At 39.2% G+C, this 22,728-nt stretch overlaps 1 protein-coding gene across 3 annotated transcripts in view; it reads right to left on the bottom strand.

Moving 5' to 3' along the window:
• Positions 1–22,728, bottom strand: part of CSTPP1 (centriolar satellite-associated tubulin polyglutamylase complex regulator 1) — an 81,670-nt gene that overhangs the window by 41,615 nt on the left and 17,327 nt on the right. For all 3 annotated transcript variants that reach the window (XM_048308321.1, XM_048308322.1, XM_048308323.1), the window contains exon 3: positions 14,427–14,557. In XM_048308321.1, coding sequence (XP_048164278.1) covers positions 14,427–14,557 — 131 coding nt within the window. The remainder of the gene's footprint in view (positions 1–14,426; positions 14,558–22,728) is intronic.

Genomic DNA, 22,728 nt, shown 5'->3' with positions numbered 1-22,728 from the left:
AAGCTTTTAAATTTCAAATGCTTATAATGTTTTATTCTTTTTTCTGTATTCAGAAAAGAGTTAAATTATTTTAATGGAAAGAAGCTGCATCTGTCTAAAATTAACTGTTTATCATGAACAAAAAAGTGCAAGTTCATTAAGGCTTTGATTCCGTCAAATTTGATCTATACAGATAGCTAAATACTCTTAGTTCTACCCATCCAGCCAAAACTTGTATGTCCAAAGATTACTTAATTCAATCCAACAGGTGGAACTCCAGATTATAAATAGAAAAATGAAGGTACAGTGAGATTAAGGGATTTGCCAAAGATATGGATTAACAGGCTTAGGATTCAGGAGCTGCCAGTTTGAATTTCTTTGCTTATCCCATATTTGCTCCAGCAAACTAAGTACAAGGACAGCAGAGAACAGAGGAAAATGCTGACATCTTCCACTTGGCATCAAGAAAAAAATATTTATAATATTTATAATACTGAATACTACCCTATTCAGTATCAGCTGTTTAATTAGAAATTACCTTAACAAGCACCCAAAACATGTCTATTATCAGAAATAATATTCTGAGTACACAAAATATTGTGAATCTAATTGAAGAACCAATCTAATTTATTTTAAATCAGCGTAAGACCTTGTAAAACAAAACTCTGGGCTCTGTGTGTGTATAGAGATGTTGCAGATATAGTCTTCTAACAGGGAGAGCCAAAAGAAATAACAAACAAAATTTTCAGTAGCTGTATTACTTCTTTAAAAACTGCTTCCCTTAGTAACTCTGTTTATTTGCTGCATCTGTGTATTGGGTTTGTGTGGCAAGGTTTTGGTAGTGGGTGAAGCTGCAGGGATGGTTTGTGTGAGGAGTTTTCAGAAGCTTCACCCCCAGGTCTGACAGAGCCAATGCCAGCCAGAACCAAGATCAACCCACCACTGGCCAAGGCTGAGCCCATTGGTGATGGCGGTAGTGCCTCTGAGATAACACATTTAAGAAGCAGTAAAAAAACCCAAACCCCAAACTGCAGAGCTGCAGCTGGAGAGGGAAGTGAGCCTATGTGAGAGAAACACCTTTGCAGACACAAAGGTTAGTTAGCACACACCTTAGCACACACAAGGAGGGGCAGGAGGTGCTCCAGACACCAGAGCAGAAATACCTCTGTAGCTCTGGTGGGGCAAGGAGGTACAAAAATCCAGAGTGAGGTTGAGCCTAGGAAGAAGGGAGGGCTGGCTGGAAGGTGTTTTTAAGATCTGTTTTTCTCTTTATCCTACTCTTGATTTCATCAGTAATAAATTCAATTAATTTCCACAAGTCGTGTCAGTTTTGCCCATGACAGTAACTGGTGAGTGATTTCTCCCCATCCTCATCTTGACCTGCAAGCCTTTAGTTATATTTTCCTCTTGATTCTCCAGCTGAGGAGGGGAAGTGAGGAAGCAGCCTTGCTGGGCACCTGGCATCCAGTTAGGATCAACCCACCACAATCTGCTAAAGCTAGCAGTGTTTACTTACCAAAAAACAGATAAAGAACATTTTACTAGACTTTTTTTCTTTAATTTTAGTTCTGCAAGATATCTTAGCTGAGGTTCAAAGGAAATACTTCAAGAGATTACAAAGTTTATTTCAGTGATCATTGATTCGTTTCTTAACTCCTCTAATCTAATAAGATTTAATATGGTATTCACTTCCCTTTGCTTTGCTTAGGGGATACTTTAGACACAAAAGCTGGGGAAGATTTATAAGGGAAGAAAAGCATCATGAAATAAAAAACTTTCTTAAAAGGTTTATTGATGAACTTTACAGAATAGTGAGTGCCAGAACAAATTAACACAGCATCACTAGAAAGACACATTTTGTTAAGGGTTTGATGTACTAATCTGGAAAACAGAAAACATTTGAAATGCAGAGAGAAATGTAATGTTTAAGTTGTGTCTCTTCAAGCACCAAACTTATAGCCCAATGAAAAGGCTGTTCTACCTAAACTCCTAGTGTAAACAACAGCAGAAAGATAGTGACCAGAAGCCCATCTAACTTTTCAAAACTACCCCATGGATCAGGCACTGTCTGCTGACTACCAAAGAAGTGCATCAGATTTTGAGTTTGGGCATCAAATTTGTATACTCACAGGACAAGGCATGACGGACACAACCTGCAACAACAGACAAGCTCCAGCAGGTATTCTTTAGTTTTGGCTTTAGCTACACCATGTACATATTCAACTTTCCCATGGAGCAGCCTCTTCAGAGCAAATGCCAAAATCCCACTTCGCTGGGTTTGAGACCCGGAGTTCACCTTTTAAGCCTGTTTTTCCAGATAAACAGCAAGACATGACATAGCCAGATCAGGTTCTAAGCTTCATAGTTTTACTCTTTAAATGAAAGACCTCAGAAGATGGCCCTTCACAGAAAAGATGTGTTTAAGAAATCTTTCACTAGACATTGCATGCAACTTGCCTAGCAGACTGGACCCAAGGGGAAAGAACAGTCTGCTATTTTATAAGGTGGTCCCTTGAAGAACAACATGCTTGAACAAGATTCTACTCGTTGGTACTTTGAAGCTAAGCAAAAAGAACAAAAGACTGCAACCTCTATATAAAAGGGAAATAGTCTGAATTTACAATGAGGGAACATGAATAAAGAATATACTTTAGCATAAAAGTAGCTTCTATTTTGAGCTCCTTCAAAAGGGAAAATCTCTTGCCAATTTTACTTTAGAAGCCAGAAACTTCTGTAGATCAAGGTTGCCTTTCTAAGTGATACAGTTACCAGCTAAGCACCAGACTGCTTACGAGCTAAGGCACTTTCAGACACAGTACACATTAGTACTGCACACACATGAAATAACCTTCCTCTCCTGAAGAGCGAAGAATTGTCAGGAAAATACTACTGAGCATGTGGTTCTACAACAAAGATGATTAACTTGATGACATATGTTAACTAAACTGATTTCTATCTTGCTCTAAAGACGCCGTTGAGAAATGCATGTAGCAAAGGGGGTTTGTAACATCACACTTGGAAACAACTACAAATGCAGCCTACATCATCCCACACAGCTCATGCACAGTGATCTACTATTCTGAGTAAGACAATGAGTACTCTCAAAACTTTTTAAAAAGAAAAAAAGATGACAGATTCTTACAAACAATTTATCTAGATGGTGCTGCTTTATGCTAACACGTGTGTTTTCCTACTTGTTCCATGGTAAAACAATCCTGTATCTGTAAAAAATACAACTTTAGTATATAAAATTTAAGTAATATATCAAAAGGCCAAACATCTTGAACTCTGACTATGTGAATTTCAGCTAATTACTTCATATCCCTGTCTCACTTTCTGGAACTCTGAAGCGAAAATAGTATTGTCAAGAATTTTTGGGAAGCTTCATTCCCTAATGTCTGTAAAATACCTGGAGATCCTTAGAGAGCAGGTACAGAAAAGTACCTGCTCAAGTTATCAATAATCATCATTCTGAAATTAAGACATCACATTTGAGGTCCTGTCCATCACAGAAGAAAACCATGAAACACTTCTCAGCACCTTAAGGACAATTACACTTGTTCAGTTATTTCAAACTTCAAATCAAAGTTATTTGATAAAAGAAGTTTCCAGTCAAAGTAGACAGAAAAATTTAAATTCTTTCAGGAATAAGTTTCAATATTAACTGCTTGGTATCCTAATCATGTTAACTAGCATTTGCTTTGCATTGTAACTTTTCACAGTACAGCTATCCCTCTGCCTCTGCCAGCAGAATGCAGAACTACCTAATAGCAGCATGGGGAATGGGGATGAGAAAGAGGAAATAAAGAAAAAGCTTTGTTTCTGACATCAGATAGTGATGCAGAGACAGCTTCATGCCAAAAGCACTGACAGCTTGACTTCTTTTCAGATAATGCGTAAGTTATTCTGGTAATTATATAAGGGAAATTTGACTGAAGAGTAGAGGAGCACTTTGAATATCCAATACCTTAACTCCAGCAGAAAGAGTACAGAAAAAATTAGTAACAGATAAGCATATACGACAGCTGGAAGGAAACAAATATTTGACAAACAGATGATCAAAACAGAGATAAATAATAAAAAATGGGCAGGTAAAGAGCTGACAAGAGAAGGGGATGACTATAGCTCACAGTGAGTTTGTCCTACAACACAAAGGAACTGAAGGGGAAGAGTTGCAATTCCACTCAGGACAATATTGCCTTTCCTGACATCTCTCCTCCCTCTGTGAAAACGAACACTAGTAACACTTTGCAACCTCACATACTTGCACTTCCAAACAGAAAAAACCAACCTCTTTTCAGATGTTCAGTTTCTTTTAGGTTTATTGCGTACTCCATGTACTCTCCAGCCTCCCTTAATGCTATGGCTTCTTCTGTTGAGAAATACCAGGTTACTGCATTACAAATATTACCCAAGTTCTGCTGGAGAATCTGCACAAATTCATTAAATTAGCTGATGTAAATTTTGACTGCTTCTGGGTCTGAACCTTAATGCAGGAAAACCTCAGAGAAGACAAGATTTGACAAGTATCTCTGTGCACTAGAATTAGCAAAGCTTTTATCCTATGGATTTTTGGGTTTTGGCTAACTGACTTTGCAGTCTAGGAAAGTGTGAACTTCTGTGGAAGCTTTTCCTGTGCCCAAAGCATTTCCAAGGTCTTTTTCTTTATACCTGAAAAACCATTTCACAGAAGTTTCAGAAATGTATCTACCTGCCAATTAGGACCACAACCCTGGATTTCAGGAGAGCAGATTTTAATGACTTCAGAGATCTCCTTGGAAGAATCCTATGGGATATGGCTCTAAAGAGAAAAATGGGTCAAGAAGAGATCAATATTTAAGTGTCTTTTCATTCAAGATACAGAAAGGTCCACTTTTTCAACAGAAGTTATGAGATTCATGCTTAGCAGGAGCACAGAATGCAAATCACTCTCAGATCAGCTTATGAAGGAAGGTATCACAGACTGTACATTACCACAATCACGTCCTGTGACAAATTCAAAACTGCTCAAGCTTAACTTATAAATATTAAAGACTACATTTCATAACTCATTTGCAGATTACAGGTTTTCCATAGTAATACCTTATCCCCATTTCACAGAGTAGCAGTAGCATATCAAAGTACTAATCATGCATGCAGATCACTTCTACTGATACTCATCTAGGATCCTTGAAAGAGGCATAACAAAGTATAAGCCAACAATCATTTTCATCATAAACAACAACTTTATACATGATCATACTGATTTAAACCAGACTTACAGATGTTTACTCAGGTATGGCAACTTTAAAAGGATGCAAGAATTTCTATACCTAAGCATGGCTCTATTGTTTAGCTAAACTAATTCAACATCACATTTTCAATCAAACATGGACATACTGAATGGAACTAAGGCCTCAAAACAAAGTGGGAAGTAGGGACTTCATGAAAGGTTTTAAGTTTCCAGGAATCAATTATCTTGCCTAAAAGAAAAGGCTTACTGGAAGAGTTCAGCAATATAGTTACAGAAACAGAAATTCAGTCAGTCCTTTTAACACCACAGGGAAAAATCAGTTACTCAAAAGAAATAAATGGCACTCCCAAGCTTATTTTATCAAAATAACTGAATGTCAAGTTTTGTGAGTATAACTAATAGAAGAGGAGGAAGAACAGGGGGTTAGAGATTGTAGTTGTGCAAATTCCCAATGAACAAAGAGAAAAAAACTTCTAGATATAGTTCAGGTCTGCTCAACCCAGTAAGAGACATATATTGTAGAGTCAGGTGCACACTATATAAATCAATGGGGTTAATTTAGGAAAGCTAGGAAGTGAATTTCCAGTGATGGAAACTATAAATAACAAGACCATCAGAGAGAAAAGCTGAAGAAGAACTGTGGATGATAAAGACACAAAAATTATTTGTTCAGAGATTTTCTGTGCAGCTGGACAACAATACTTAAAAAGGTAGTTATCTCTTCACTTAAGATGATAACTCCCAGTACCAAGGCTATGTTAAAGACTTAATTGCATATATGTAAAGGAGAGTCCTTACTCTTCTGTTCATGCTGAACACACATTCCTCCTTCACAGTCTTCCTCCTCAGATTGCATCTACACTGCTCACAGCAGCTCAACACAGGGTTTATTCCACAGAAATGAGCACAGACACACCGTAACAACACCCCCTGTATGTCAGCTGATCTGCTGAGACAGATCAACCAGGCTCAGGCTGCTGTCAGAGCAATATAGCTCTGCAACTTCCAGGTCCCAAGCTAGTATCTTTTGAAAGTGCTGAATTGTACCATATGGAAATACAAAGCCTGAGCTTAGGTTATCTATACAAACACAGCACAGACACACACTTGAAGCCAACAGCAAGGAGAGAAGTATGCTTTAGGGTTCACTGAGAAGGGATGAAGATAATGCTTTCCTCAGTTTAGGCACTTTGACTTCTCAGGGGAGACTAAGAGCCAACATTGGGATGAAAGCAGATGTGGGCTTCACAGAGACTCTTCTCGTAAAACCTCTTTGCAGGAAGTCACAGTATAAGGAATTGAGATAAAACAAGATTTTCATCTACTTTCTCTACCTCTCTTTTTCAGCATCTCTGCTGCTGAAGAATAGGTCAATAATATCATAAAACATAGAAATTAATGAAACTACGGCTTCATAGACGTTCTTCTGGATGATCACTTATGCATATGAAGTGTGCAGATCATCTTTCAAGACATGTCACAAATGAGAGAAGAGATAGACCAAGTTTATTTAATATAAGAAACATGACGCATTGAGAATCCCAGGCCAGATCACACAATCTAGAACTAGTTTTGTTCCAGGGAACTTCCCCACAACTTGGAATATGAACTCTTCAAGATTATATTGGAACCTAAAAAAAATCTTAATTAAAAAAATCTATTTCAGTTGGTTTGAATAAGAATGCTGTCATAGGGATGGGAAACTTGCCAGAAGACTGCAAAACAAATAGTAATAATAATTACCAGTTGAATTTTGGATAATTGCTTAGCAGAATGCAACAATGTTACATTTAAATTGCTTATTTAAAAGTTTTGCTCAACTGGGACAAAAACTAAAGAACATATTAATTTAATTTAATGACACAACCAGTGAAGAACTGTCAAAAGACACAAAATAGCCAAAAAACATTAGAAAACAAACAGAAAAGTTTATTGGTTTTCAAAAAAAAAAAATCTAGAGAGATACACATCTGGAATATGAAATTGAAAACAAACATTTGAATATTAAGAAGAGCTGGTGTGTGCTCAGAGACAGTTGAAAAGGAAATACAATACTGGGGCAAAAAATAAACCCCAAAACAGATTAGACAAGGAGGATTTTCAATGTACTACATTTAATTTCACAAACTGCCTTGACAGAATGGTGTGAACTGAATTCAGGGAGAGACTAACTGAAGACTCCATCACTGACCCACTTCTACAAATGATTCCTGCAATGCATTTTAGATCTACGTAATGCAAATGTTTTAACTTACAATGCTTGTAGATATATCTCACCATCTCTAAAATGTAATCCTCCACTTATTTCTCCCCAGCTTCAGAAATCCTTTGTCCTGATACTCCAGAGTCATCAGTGCTTCCAGGCAGAGCTACATTGATAAATCATAAATAGCAACAGCTGTAACTGTAGGGCGAAGGAACTATGACGTGAGTAAGGTTGGAGATCAATCATTTCAGCCAAGGCTATTTCACTGCAGAATGAGTTTCCAGAAAACACTGCATTAAATTCACAGCTTACTTATCTTTAGAACATACTATGAGATCTCACTGATTCATAAAAGATTTCCTATAATAACATGGTATAAAATCTGATTTGGTTTTAATAACAAAAAAGAAAGGAAAAAAGATTCTGATATTTACTGTGATTGTCACCATACTGTTCTAAACATCCCACTTAGCAGAGATTGGCGAAGCTAAAAATGGAGATAGTGTAAAGCTTACAAGGGAGGGAGTAAAAAAAGGCAGAGTAATTGAATATAAAGAATAACATTTAGAAGCATTAGAATGACACTAGCAAAGGAAGGGATTTTGTAACCTCAGGAAAGTAATCTTGTCAGCAAAAATGCATTAAAATAGCATCTTTCAAAAATGAGCTGGAAGAAGAGTGGTCCATTTAGCTCTTCTCAATCTCCAGATTACATGAATTACATAGATAAGATATTTCTTTCATTTTTGTAAGGAATCTAGCCTTCCTGGCAAACTCAAGTAGAGCTAGTCATAGAGGCTTACCACTCTTCTCATTTCATGACATAGCTTGTATGTTTGGTTATGGTAAACCTCCCTTTCCACAAGCTCCAGAGACAGCTAGGCTTCCAATTTCCTAATTCAAGTGTGCAGAAGCAAAGAGGTAGCCATCACACCATGTGATGAATGTGAAAGAAACATGGTCATTTTATAAGATTTTATTTCAATATGAACAGTAACTGTATGTTTTGTCTGAAGAGGAGGCAAGTGTCTGCAAAAAGGATTCTCAAGCAATACAGTCTAACATACTTTCTGCAGCAGTTTTACATTTCAGTGCTATATCTAAGGTATCAAACAACAGCTATTTTTGCTGGAAGCAGTTCTAAATTGGGGGGGGGGGGGGGAAGTGCAAAGAAAGAAAAAAGGGAAAAGCTGTTGAAAAGCACCAAAGAAAGCTGGAGCTCTAGACAAGAAGTGCCAATGGTTCTGACTGAGCTTTCTGTTCACTTCTCAATGCATCAGGCCTGGAACAAGTTTCTCAGTGCAAAATTTCTCTAATTGGCTGGAAAGCATTTAAGGAAAAATCTTTTTAATTAAAAGCAGAGAACCAACAAGACATGAAAGCCATGGGGGTTGGGAGAGGCATATGTTGACCTTATGAGGCTTCACAGCAGAACTCTGCAGGGGCCGTTTAAACTGAGAAAGCACAGTTTTAATTAAAGAGTCCTGAGGAACAGACAATTCAAAAGAGCAGGTCAGATAGATTCCAAGAGGTCAATTTAAGCATAAGCAGAGGGAAAACAAGACTTCTGGCCATTCTGCCTTCCTCCGGGAGAAATCTGTTGCTAACTGATCATTATGCTTCAACAAACACTAGCTGTCCTCTAACCACCTCTGTGAGTGTTGTGTATCATTGGTACAAGTTAAAAGGAGGGCACAAAGGGTTATAGCAACTGGGGTAACAGACTGGTGACCTCTCACTAGTGGGGCTCCAAAGGGCTCCATCTTTGGCCCAGTTCTCTTCAACATCTTCATAAATGACCTGGATGTGGGACTCAAAGGAATACTAAGTAAGTTTGTCAATGACACTAAATTGGGAGGAGCTGACAGCTTTCTCAAAGGCAGGGAGGCCCTGCAGATAGACCCCAACAAATCAGAGGGCTGGGCATTCACCAACCATTTGAAGTTTAACAAGGGAAAGTGCTGGATTCTGCACCTGGGATGGGGCAACCCTGGGTGTGTGGACAGACTGGGGAACAAGAGGCTGGAGAGCAGAGCCACAGGAAAGGGACATGGGAGTCCTGGTTGACAGAAAGTGGATTATGAGTCAGCAGTGCCCTGGCAGCCAGGAGGGCCAAGCGTGTCCTGGGGGGGTATCAGGCACAGCATCACCAGCTGGGCAAGGGAGGGGATTGTCCCGCTCTGCTCTGCGCTGGGGCAGCCTCACCTGCAGCCCTGGGTGCAGCTTTGGGTGCCACAATATAAAAAAGATATTAAGCTGTTAGAGCTCATCCAAAGGAGAGCTACAAGGATGGTGAAGGGTCTGGAGAGAAAGCCATATGAGGAGTGGCTGAGGTCACGTGCTCTGTTCAGCCTGGAGAAGAGACTAAGGGGAAAGCTCATGGTGGTCTTCAGCATCCTCACAAGGGGAAGTGGAGGGGCAGGCACTGATCTCTTCTCTCTCTCGTGACCAGGGACAAGACTCAAGGAAACAGCATGAAGCTGAGCCAGGGGAGGTTTAGGTTGGATATTAGGAAAAGGGTTCTTCCCCCAGAGGGTGGTTGGGCACTGGAACAGGCTCCCCAGGGAAGTGGTCACAGCACAAACCAGACAAGAGCTCAAGAAGCATCTGAAAAACACTCTCAGGCACATGGTGTGAGTCTTGGGATTGTCCTGTGCAGGGCCAGGAACTGGATTCAGTGATCCTGATGGGTCCCTTCCACCTAATATTCTATGATTCTGTAATAAGAAATTCTGCGAAGTATTTTTTTCACAAAGAAACCTCAGTTTCTTGACACTGGATCACATTCATCTGTTTCCTTCTAGTCCTGGTATCACATTTCCAATGCATGGAATCCCAGATATGCTCATGCATACTTGAAAGTAGAACTCTGCATCTTACTAAGCTTCTAAAACCACTGGAAATCCTGTAAAATGGAGCCAGCATATTACCAAAAAGAAATCCTCTTAAGAAAAAATAAACAAGCAAGGAAACAAAAACCCCCAAACAACAAACTTTTCTTTACTTTTTGAAGTGTTATCATCACATTTATTGAAGTTAGTAATTTTTCCTTGCTATCCAGAGACAAAAGAAAAAAATAAATCTAGTCTCCAAACTAAGGGACTTGTAAAGGTCAATGTAACCAGAACCCATCAAGTAGCAGAGCTAACATGGAAAAATAACATAAAATCTGCTATATTTCTCCATGAAGAGCTATTTCCCAGTAATTCAAAAGGATAAGGAATTAAGTAGACAAGTAACATCTACAGCAATTTCCCAAGAGAAACAGTAATGTTAGTGCATTTCAATTACTGTATACATGGTTCTGCACATACACAGATTGTTACATTTAAGCACTGCTTGTGTTCAGACAGATTTCTCTCTTATTGGCCATTTGAGAACTCATGGCTAGATGCATCTGCTTGGGTGAATGACATGCACATTCCAAGTCAAGGCATGGTCATTTCAAGACTGACAGACAAAGCAGTAAATTTCCCTGCTTCAAGGAGGAACAACTAGCAGACAGATTAAGCAATCACTTCACTCATTTGTGAGATTTTGTCTACTTTTCTAAAATCCCAGTTAAACACTCAGAAGTGGAAAGATGGATGTTTTGTTCGTTTGGGGTTTTGTGAGTTTGTATAAGCTTGGAAATTGCATCATTGTACATCTTTTATATTCTCCCTTGCTTCCCTCCAGCCAGGGTACAAGCTTTGATGTAAGTTATTTATTAGGTGGACCTATATCCTCATAGGGTTGGCATTTATGTAGGTTATCAGGGATACCCTCCACAGATGGAGAAAATTAAGAAGAAGCACTCACTCCTAAAACATGAAATTCAAATCTGGAATGAAATTTAAAGTAAATGAGAGAGGGGGAAACAGCAGTAAATACTTTTATGACAAAGGAATAAATAAAACCAAGAACATCCTCGAAGACAGGGAAGTTAGTGAATGTAATACTTCTGACAAAGGAAGGCAAAAGATTAAAGACATAAATCAGTGACAAAGAATGGAGCAATCCCTGCCCAGAAACAAACCCAGGAGAGAAAACTGGGGCAGAGCAGAATCTTGTTGTAGAAAACAAAGGGTATATTTTCATGCTTTCTGCACACAGAAATTCCATTGACATAAACCAGCCATTTGATGAGTAACACTCCATACACCTGACACAGGGCATCAAATGCAGGAATTCTAGTTCAGGTCTCAAAAGCAGTATTTCCATATTAGCCCAAGCTATATTGCTACTAATTTCAGAAAAAGCTGGTTGTTTGTCCCATGCTCTGTTGCATAGTATATAACCATAAGCAGAATTTCTTACCAGGACCCTATAACTTAACCTACCTCCTTGTGGTGGTTTGACCCTGGCTGGACACCAGGTGCCCACCAAAGCTGCTCTGTTACTCCCCCTCCTCAACATGATGATCAAGACAAAATATAACTAAATGCTCACAGGGCAAGAGTAGGACAGGGAGAGATCACTCACCAGTTACCATCACAGGCAAAACAGACTCGACTTGGGGAAATTAAATTGAATTTATTACCAACGAAATCAGAGTAGGATAGTAAGAAATAAAACCAAATCTTAAACGTTCCACCCAGCCCTCCCGTCTTTCCAGGCTCAACCTCACTCCTGATTTCTTTACCACCTTCCCACCCCCAAGTGATACAGGGAGACCAGGAATGGGGCTGCAGTCAGTTAGTCACACATTGTCTCTGCCATTTCTATCTCCTTGCTCTCTTCGCCAGCTCCAGTATGGCATTCCACCCATGGGAGACAGTCCTCCACAAACTTCTGCAGCATGATACCCTCCCAAGGGCTGCAGCTCATCACAAACTGCTGAGAGCAGGTCCCTTCCATGGGGTGCAGTCCTTCAGGAATGCACTGCTCCAGCTTGGGTTCCCCATGGAGTCACAAGTCCTGCCAGCAAAGCTGCTCCAGCATGGGCTCCTCTCTCCATGGCTCCTGCCAGGAGTCTGCTCCAGCATAGGTTTCCCATGCAAACACAGCCAAAGAAAAAAATCTAGGTCTAGTCCATGCCTGAGTGTGCTAATGACCATATTTCACCCACCACATTGCACAGGTTCGGCTTCTTGCTAAATGAGTTTAATTCTTAAGTGGCCATGAATGTTATGAGTTCCCCTACACACAGGTATAGCAAAAAAACTTCCATAGCAAGTAAAACTGAAATGAAAAATATCAAGGTTCTAGTCCATAATTATGGCTAGAGAACCAGAGAAATTGGACTAAGCGGATGAAAATGTTGATAGTAATTTAACTAAAGTGATGCATTTCTGTCTCTAGTTGGTGTAAAAAGAAAATGTATATAAATGCATAAATATAGAGTTAAACATGTAATATTGACGCAGACTAAAAAGTATAGCTACTGGACTTCAAAGTTAGAAAAATATACACTGAACTCTTTTTAGACCACAGCCAGAGCATAGCAACATCCACCTGAGCTTTTGTTCCTGTGCTTATTACCCTTTCTCTTCAAAGTACCTTGGTGGTTACTCCTTCTTCCACAGCCTCTTCCATACTCACATAAAACTACTAAAAGTCAAAGAGAAAGGAGATATTACCACGCTAAAACTTTTCTGTTCTTTTCAAGAAATCCAGGTGGCCTTCATCTGGCTGAGGTCGATGCTGGGTAAATGAAACCTGATGAAACCTTGCACTGAAAGTTCTGCAGTGGATATTTTCCATCAGAGAGCTTCTTCTCAATTTTTCAATAACATTTACCACTAACAGCTGCAGTTCTGGTGGATGACTTCTTCACTATTACCTCTAACTCCCCTATAGAAATATGTTCTAGGAGTCTACATTTTATTTTTCCTGACTATGACCTGATCTCAAATCAGATATGTCCTTACTGCATACACATCATATAATTTACCTGAAATCTTTAAAATATTATCCCTGAACTAAAGTAAATTACTTATAACAAAGTACCTGTCACAGGGAAGAAGGTGTTACAGACAGCATAGTCACTTACTTCAGTAGCTTACTACAGATTTTGTCATGTTTCACTGTGGTTGTTTAATTGCCAAAGATCTAGATGGCATATCAAAAAAGTCTTTATTCACAGTCTTGCAACTCTGTTCATCAAAAGTAGAAGTGTTGCAAAGCTTAGCCAGAAGGCAAGGTTTTACCTACAGTTAAGAGATGGTTCTAGTCTTTCCTGCAAAAAGAAATGAAGCTGAATAGCCTGAAAAAAAATGAGGCTTATAGTAAAAAAAACCCCACCAACATTCACGTTTGTACAGCAACTTTCAGTGTATTTGCTTAAAATACGAAATTAAAAACTAAAACAAAACATAATTTTAGTTGCATGTAGTTACAGGAGTTTATTTTGAACTCTGGCCAATTCTGTAATACCTAATATACCAAGTGCAATATAAGAATAGCTAGACGTGATAGCACAGTGCTGAGTATTTATTTTGGCATTGGAGCTTTTTCCTTGTGGGTAGGGGTGGGGAAGAGGTCACACAGTTGTCAGTGGTCCCTCTTCCACAGCCATCAGGATTGTGCAGCATCATTTAGGAGCTATTCCAGGACAAGTCAGGCACAGCTCATGTGGCAGCATTCACCGCCACACATGGCTATGAACCCAACCTCCTGCAGGCTCCCAATGAAGCCACCCAGGAGCCCAACTGGCTGAGAATCTCAGCACCCCCTTCCCTCATGCTCTACACCTGATATTCTAACCTTCTCTGGGTCCCATCCACCAACCTCCAGCACTTTTTTTCCCTATCCATCCCAACGCACAGGCCTACAATGTCCTCCCTGTGATATATTGTTGCATGACATGCTGTTCTGTAACAGAAGTAGCACTGCAAGAAGGTGCTTCTACACTACTATATTCTGGGAGCATTTTTTAACCATTCCACAGGGAAATGTGATGTTGTCTCGCCATTAAAAACTTTAGAATATTAGAACACAACGTGAAGGGTCACTATTTGTAGTGCATTAATAGCCTAGCTAATGATTTTCAGGTAAAAGGACAGCAGCAGATGCTGGAATACTTGCCTCCATTTTTCCCCACTGTTCGGAAACACCTCCAGAAGGTCCGAAGAAAAGATGCCCTGTTATGAGGGGTGGCTTGAACAAAGCTGAACTCGCGGAACAAGATGTGTGTTCCTTGCCGCACGCTGTTAAAACTGTGGACATAAAGTCAAAACACGAACGTTAGAAAACTGAACCAACGCGAATGTTCTGGGAACAACTAGAACAGTAGCAGGAAAACCACTGGCCATTACATTTTGTGAAACCAAATCTCCAAAGTTTATACCCATCTGTTCTCTAGAGAGAAGACTGTTTGCAAAAACCACACATTGAAATTTAATTATAGGAATTAGAGGTTTGTGAAAGTAAAATTCATTCTAAAGAATCCCAGGAAGGAGTGTCCAAGAGCCACTTATTTGAAAACAATCCATTGGAAAATGGTTCACCAAGAGTAACTGTTGTTTATCTGACCAGAAGATGCCCTTTCTTTTAGTACCATTTGAACTTCACTGCCATTTGCATTAGTTTTCTTCAAAGCCACAAAAAAAACATCCTCTTTAAGAGAAGCCTCAAGATATCATTTCTAGGTTACTGAAACTTGACTATTGGATATATAAAATTTACTGCAGTTGTGATAAAAAGCTGATTGACACATCACTAAACAATTTGCACTAATGCATTTTGAAAAGAGTAGCTGGTCATTATGATGGATCATCAAATCAACACTCACATTTTTGTATTTCAGTATAAATTCCTAAAATATGAGTTGCAAGCACTTTAGGCCAACTTATTACAGCAAACATTTGTCTTACAAAGGTTTCTCTGAAGAGCAAGAAATTCTCCTTTGGGCATGGTAAAGCTCAACATACAAGAACAAAAGAAATGCAAATACAAACATTATATACCAAAAGGTATAATGACAGGGGTGCCTCAAAGATAGATTTTGTGCATTTCGCTCAGCATCATGCAAGTGGGACAAAGCTTTGAAACACTCCAGAGAGATCATTAAAACATTCACTTGGGACAGCAGCTTAGCTCTCCCTCATAGGAGAGAATTAATGAAAAGATACAAGTTTACTTTCATCACAGCAGATCCTCTCCATAGGTACCATCTCCAAAACAGACAAAATCCAGTGGTCAATGTGAACCCTCTCAGTTTGGAATTTTAAATCACCTCTTTAAATAGAAAGACTTTAAATCACTTTATCCTTCATAGTACAGAAAAGGGTCTCACATTTGAAAGAGAATTATACCAGACAGAGTTGAGCAAAATTTAAAAAGTCATGTAACAACTGGGGCCGTGTGTGTGTGTAGAGAAGCCATTCAATTTTTAAAAAAGGAATCACAATTTCTCATTTTTAATGTCCTGGTTCTCAAACAGCAAACAAACAGAATTTGTTGTCATGTTTTGAAAGGTAGTACAGAACACAGTTTATAGCCCCCCTACCCAGAAGGAAATGTAACTCAAATAAAATAAGTACAATCTCCTTATAATTAAGAATCACTTATGACACTTAAATCCTGGAATTAGGAATATTCTTTCTGTAAATATCATGGACAAATACAGTATTTCATATTTATGAAACTTTATTCATGCAAAGTAAAGCACAACCATTGTCCCAAGAGATTAAAGTAAATAAATAAATCATGTGCCAGATCAAAATGTGCCAGAATTACATGACTGTCATTGCAAGTAAAGAGTATTCATTACAAAGTGCTGTTGCTCACTGCCGTAGAGTGAACAAGTTCAGAGTAAGGTAAAGTAACTTGCAAAAAGTCCCACAAGATGCCTGTGACAAAGCTGGAAATGGAATTTCAGATCTTCTCATCCCAAACCACAGCCTGTATGACTTCTTTAATCTCTGATCTGCATTGATTTGCTGATGATTTGACAGACTGATGGAAAAAAGGATACAGATGAAAAAGAAGAAACTTCGTGTAATAGAAGAAGGCAGCTTTCAGAAAGATAACACACATAAGGGAGACATTTTGGAAGAGGAAGAAAATGAAGGCACAATGATATAATTAAATGTACCAAATTATGCTGCTCAGAGCATCTACAGAACATGCAAATTTTGGAAGCAGATCCTGGCACAATTGAAATGCAAAGGTCCAGACATGAAGCTACCATACTGTTAATTCACAGCAGACAGCCCTACTACATTACTCCTTATTTCTAATAAGCAAAAGTCACTTGCACTTTCAGCATGGGATGGCTCTAAACCTACCAGGCAGAAGGGTATGATATCATTTGTTGCTTACTCTGTTAACAGAGTGGGTGGATATGCTGGAACATCAGCACACCTGGATGTGCTGACAGCCAAGTGCCCCCAGCTAGCTGAGTAAAGGAGGATTTTGTTTAACTACACAATTGAAGGATTTTCCCCCAAAAGCTCAGGATTACAAGCCTGGGAGTCAGAATTTTATCCCAGTTAAGATGCTACATTTCAGACACCCTACTTTATAAATTCCTTTTTACAAGTAGTAGTAGTTCAGCTCAAAGGAGCCAGCCCATGATGGAGCTATCCAGCAAGCAGCCCAATACAAATCAACAGATCTGTTCTCAGGCACGGTCAAGATCACTACAAGGGACAGGAACACTATATATTTTGAATAAACGATATATGTTGAAACTCCTTTATCATGGGTAGATGGGCAGTACCAAAATAACTTGGCCACCTTTTTTTTAACAGCTGCCCAGAGGTGAAGCTACCATAGATGTGGTAATCTTACAGGCAAACATTTCTGGAAGAAAGAGAAATTATGACAACCCAAAGTTGTTACAAGTATCCCAACAGCAGGTAGGGCCTATGACCAACACCTTACCTACGATTTTTATATACATGTGAACAGATGTCTTTTCCAATTCTTTTTGAACACAAAAATGAAACAAGCTGCACTCAGAGGAATGGCTTAAGCAAGATACCAACAATAAAGACACCAACTTAACCATTAAGCTCAATCATTCTCAGCAAGTTTAACAGATGCTGAGATTCTTCCTTTAGGATTGCTCAGTCTTCCTGCTATCTCTCCTCCTCTCACTGAACAGCTCATACTGTTAACAAGGTTAAGTGGCGAGAGCTTTTCAGCACATTTGAAGAAAAAAGACTTAGGAAAAAACCAGGGTACCTCAACAAGTTATTACTTTATCCTCAATCATTTATAAAGGGGTTTGCAAACCCAGAAGCAGGGAAAATATTTTTTCACTTCTCTGGTTAACTTCTCTTTTTCCCCTTTTAGGCATTTAAAATGCAGCCATCTGCAAGAGATTCCTTCCAGAAGGAAGCTTTCAACAACTCTGCTAGTCTCCAAGCCTCCTATTGCAAACCTAATGATTGCCTCAGTCCTCTACATTACCAGTAGAGTAGGCAAATTAGAAGAGTAACAACAGTTACTAATGATGTGATTTTATTTGTCTTGCTGAAACCAAGACTACAAATTGAATTGAATGTTCATTAGTTAACACCAGTTTACTGTGAGTACTCATATTTCACACAAGAATTGTTAGGCAACTGGTTACTCTGTTAACAAAACAGCTTTTTCCATTCACTTGTGAGAAAATCCTGGAGAAAGACGAGAGAAGAATAAAGCAAGGTTCTCACTTGATGGGGAGATCTAAAGAAATTCTTACAGTAGGGGCTTCAGGATGCTTTCTCACTCCTTTTCTTCACGTGCACCAGAGCAGCCAAACCCCAGAAGAGTCTCCTCCAACATGCTGAGAGGGCTGCATCTTGCAGCATGCTCAGGCTATGCTTGTGGTTTGGCCCATACACATGAGAGGAAGAGAAAGGTTTTGGGAGAAGACTGTGATAAAACAGCCCCAGCTCTCGAAAATGGCTGTGCTGGGAATTCTAGCACTCAGGTGCTGCTTCTCTGAACAGAGCAGCTTTCATAAGGCTTTGTCTTTTGTGTAATTACATTTTGGCAACCTGCCAGAGTTCAGAAACTTTCAAGCACTCTTTTCAAACCTTTGGACTTCTAAATAGATTGTAAAAGCCCCAGGATGCTATGGTAACATCTCAGTTGAAACCCATTATAGCAGTTAGCCTCTGCCTGCTGAACTCAGGCAAAGCCAAATATGCACAATGCAGAGAGTCCCAAGTCCTCGAGAAGGATGGCAGAGCTTGCCAGGACCCTGCTGTCCCCCTAGCAGGTACCATCTTTGGTTACCATGCAAAGAGCTGAACAAGCTCACAGGACCACTCCTCTACTAAATGGAAAACAAGGAACAATGACCATTCTTCCTTAACTTATAGCATTACTGCTTGCATTTTCTATCAAGAGCATGATGAAGAAAACAATTTTGAAGGCTTCTTCAGCATGAACAATTTACACACAATCACACACACATACACATGCACACACACCCCTTTTCTTGCCAGCTACACAAGTGTCTAAGTGATTAAAACAGAGTTGGGTGTCTTAAGCAAAAAGAAGGTTGTCTCAAATGCAAAGTTGCTATCAGAGGCTATGTTTAGACTGACCAAAACGTCTGTAGAGAAAAACAGTGCGGAGGATTTGATGTCAACATTATGGGCATCCCGGGATCTGTTTTATCTTGACCCATGCTCTGGACTAGTTCTAATCTAGTCCCATTGACTGAATGCTCATTTGCAGAAGGAACACATCTTCCAGTTTAACTCCATCTGAAAGGAACCCAGAGGTCCAAGACTGCTTCACTGTGTGAACTAAAGCACAATAAGTAGGCATAACCAGGAGTATTAGGATTAGAGACTATGGCACAATGGGTAACAAAGAACTAGCTCTAGCAACAGAAAATACTGAAATACAAAAGGCTTCAAAAATCAGGCCATTTCTGTTGTTAAATAACCTATCCACAACAAAGCATCCCCAAATGACCAATCGCACTTAGCCCAAGGCTATGCTCTGAAATAGCAAAGTGAGGTTTACCTTGCCTAGAAGGAAGCCTGAAACACTTAAAACTGTAGGCATAACTGGGTAAAAAAAAAATCACTGTTGTACTGATTAAATTACTGCTGTATGAATGTATTTTAAGATCATTCTATTCTTCACCTATTGGTTTAAGTGTACTACAATATTTGCAATATTCAGATGAATCATTGGACTGTTTCTTTAGCTATCCCCCTTGGAAGGTAGTGTAGGACCATTAGCAATCCTCAATTCAACGCCATTGTATCAAGTGCTTTTAAAATTCCACAGATCTTAGAACATGGGACACTGAGGTCAGCCTCAAGGAAAACGCCACCTTCCTCTAATGAAATTAGCAGTGCTTTTTAGGCATTTCCTTGGAAATGTGTTAAGACAAAACAGATGCTAGAAGTTATTCCTGAAGACTGGCTTTAAGAAAAAATAGTTGGTTTTTTTAACAACCAGGCAGATAGGAAATCATTAACACTACAAAAATTTGGCAAGACTGGATGGTATAACACTACAAACACAAAGACTGGATTTTTTGAGATCCTTTCTCTCTCACCCACTCAAGCTTACTTCAGCTGAAGGGTGTGGAAAGAGGGAAAGGAGTGACACAAATTTTAACCATGTGTCTTCAGACTTTTTGATATAGGCTAGGAATCTCTGTATTCGTGGCAGACTTAATACAGGTGGTACAGACACTATCCCATGTACTGGGATGAGGAAAGTGAACCACACCACCTGGGACACAGCTCAGAGTAGGCAGTGAACAAGCTTTCTTATGTTGCTTTGTAGCAAATCAAACCCTCTGAGACCAGTTTACAGATTCTGGAGAAGGAAAGGATTAAAGGAGTGCTGTGCTTGCTTGTTATTACCAAGAAAGCCTTTATCTTTTTTAGAGTCCCCCTCCCTTAATTTTTCATATGCTAGGTCAGTAATTTAACACCTCAAGGCTTCCAAATCACAAGCCAAAATGACCATACTGTGTTGAATTATTAGCCCAGGATTAAAAAAGAAAAAAAAAAAAAAAAAAAAGGAGGAAAAAAAAAGGCAAATGCAAAGGGGGGGGACACGGGAATCTAAAAACAGAGGCCTTTTGATCAGAGCAGCATCCTGCAGTTTGCTGTAACTCAAGCTGACCATTCTTATATAGCAGGAATTAAGGACTCCCCCTGCCAGGCAGGGCCCTATTAAAACACAATAGCTGTTTGAAAAGGGTAAGCAAGCTGATATGGATATAATAGGCCACATATTGGGGCCCCTTTCTACTGTGAAATAAAGCTTCTTCTTAGAATTATGAGCTGGGAAGCCTAGTATTCAGGAAGATGGGAAAGGGCATACAATGAAAGACCGTAAATAGCCCTGCAGAAGCCCTCCAAGGTGCTTAAGGGAAAAGTAAAGAAGCCTTCACAGATAAGCATCAATCACCCATGACCAGCTCTTTCAGTCTGATCAGGTACAATTTCAGACTGCATGGTGTTTCAGCAAGTCTGGAAAGGTCTTGCTGGTATAAACAGAGATTTAGTTTTTACAGTAGGAAACTGTGCAAGTTGCACACCACAGGAACAGCTGCACGAACACCATTATAACTAGCTTTTATGGAGATCACTGCAAGTTGCTACCCAGCTTCCCTCAAAAAAACCTGCCTTTTTCTGCCCAAACCTAAACTAAATACATAAATAATAAACCAATCCAGAGTTATAACCACACAAGGAAAACTGGTAACTCTTTCAGCTGATCTATTTAGTATTTGTTCAAACTGGTCCAACTTGACATTTTGGGGCAAGAAGAAAGTTCCTTACTGAACTGCTCTATAACCCTCTATATTCTGAGGCTATGGGAGATTAAAGTCCTCTATTAGCTTCCTTAGCATACAGCCATGGTCTCTATTCTTTGGCTTCCTTTATTAACCAACAAGTGTTTCTGTCCTCCCTGTCATGCTGTGGAATTCATTCACTAGCTTCAAGATGCTACAGAAACCATACAGTGAACCTGTGGCAAGGGTGAGAAGATGGCACAAAGATGAAAAACACTATGAAAAACACAAGGCACACAATGTAACATTCTGATTTTCTCTTGTCTAACAGTTCTGAAAGTAGCTATGGAATTGACACCGGCTGGAGATGGATTTTGATACCAAAGCATAAATGACCACCAAAGGAGGAGTATGATTTTGAAAATTATCAAGGAACTGCACCGATCTTGAACGCCTGAGATCAAAGTATAATTCCAAGTAAAGGCAAATTGACTTATCAGAAAATTGAGGCCAAAGTATAAGTACAAGTAAGGGCCTGCTTGCTCCATTCTGCATGAAGTCTCATGTATCTCCTGTCATAAGACAGTTCCATGTTTTATAAATTAGCCTTTTAGTTATTTTAAAAGGTAGCTGCATAATCATGTTATGACTGTGATGATCCACGAAATACTGAAATACAACTGAGTACCTGTTCCAGAGAGATTCAGCACTGGTGCCATGCAAAGAGATTCCATAGTTGCTTGTTTTCGTCTTGGTTTGACTGGAGAATTTCAAAAGAAAAAATTTACAACTAGTACTCTCTCACCTATTCAGTTGCCTTGGCAAGAACTATAGCACATCAAAGACTGAGCAGCTTCCAATATTTTCATCATGGCAACAAATGAACCTTGCCAAAATTCTTTAATATAGATGAAGTTACATCATTTGACATTAATGTTAACTCTGCATTTAGAGATTGCTTAGCTAAACCACTTTGTGCTCACCACAACTGCTTGGCTACAGTGTTGACCAGTTACAGTTTGTTTAATTCACTTGAAGATACATAATAACATTAATTTTGCAGGACACCTGGTTATTGCAAGTCTCTAAAGCTAATGTATTCTGGGATCTGTATGGTTTCAACATGGCACTGCACAGAAAATCTCAGGTTCTCTGAACACATGCAGATTTCTAGGAACTAGACTTCTGTTGCTATGGTTTAGTTTTGTTTTTAAAGAAAAGGAAGATAAACCACGTTTTAAAAATGCATTTTTCAGGCTTGCTTTTAGTGTTTGGTATTCATGGAAATGCAGACATAGTTAAGGGATTTTATCCTGTAAAGGATAAGGAATCCTATCATGGGATCTTATCAGATCCCATTGCTGCAAGCATTTGCTCATTTTTACAGTTTGGCATATCTAATTTAGGAAAAATTTTACATTTGTTGGCCTTGTCCACAAGGGAACACATACATAGCAAAGCAATTAGAAATGTTCCTCAAGGTTTTCTGTGATGCCTCAACATTTTGCAGCCTAAGAAAAAACACAAAAGTCCTTCCAACAACACAAAACTGGGAAAAAACCCCAAACCAACAATAACAAAAAAAATAACCCCAACTTCAATTCTGATCCATCTTTCCTTAAAGATCTTTCTGGGAAAAAATAAAGTGCTCCTCAAACTTACACTACTATTCCAATT

Source organism: Corvus hawaiiensis, chromosome 6 (genome assembly GCF_020740725.1).
Source record: "Corvus hawaiiensis isolate bCorHaw1 chromosome 6, bCorHaw1.pri.cur, whole genome shotgun sequence".
Classification (NCBI taxonomy): Eukaryota; Metazoa; Chordata; class Aves; order Passeriformes; family Corvidae; genus Corvus; species Corvus hawaiiensis.
Note: the sequence above shows the minus strand (reverse complement) of the source record. Positions and strands in the feature narration are given on the sequence as shown.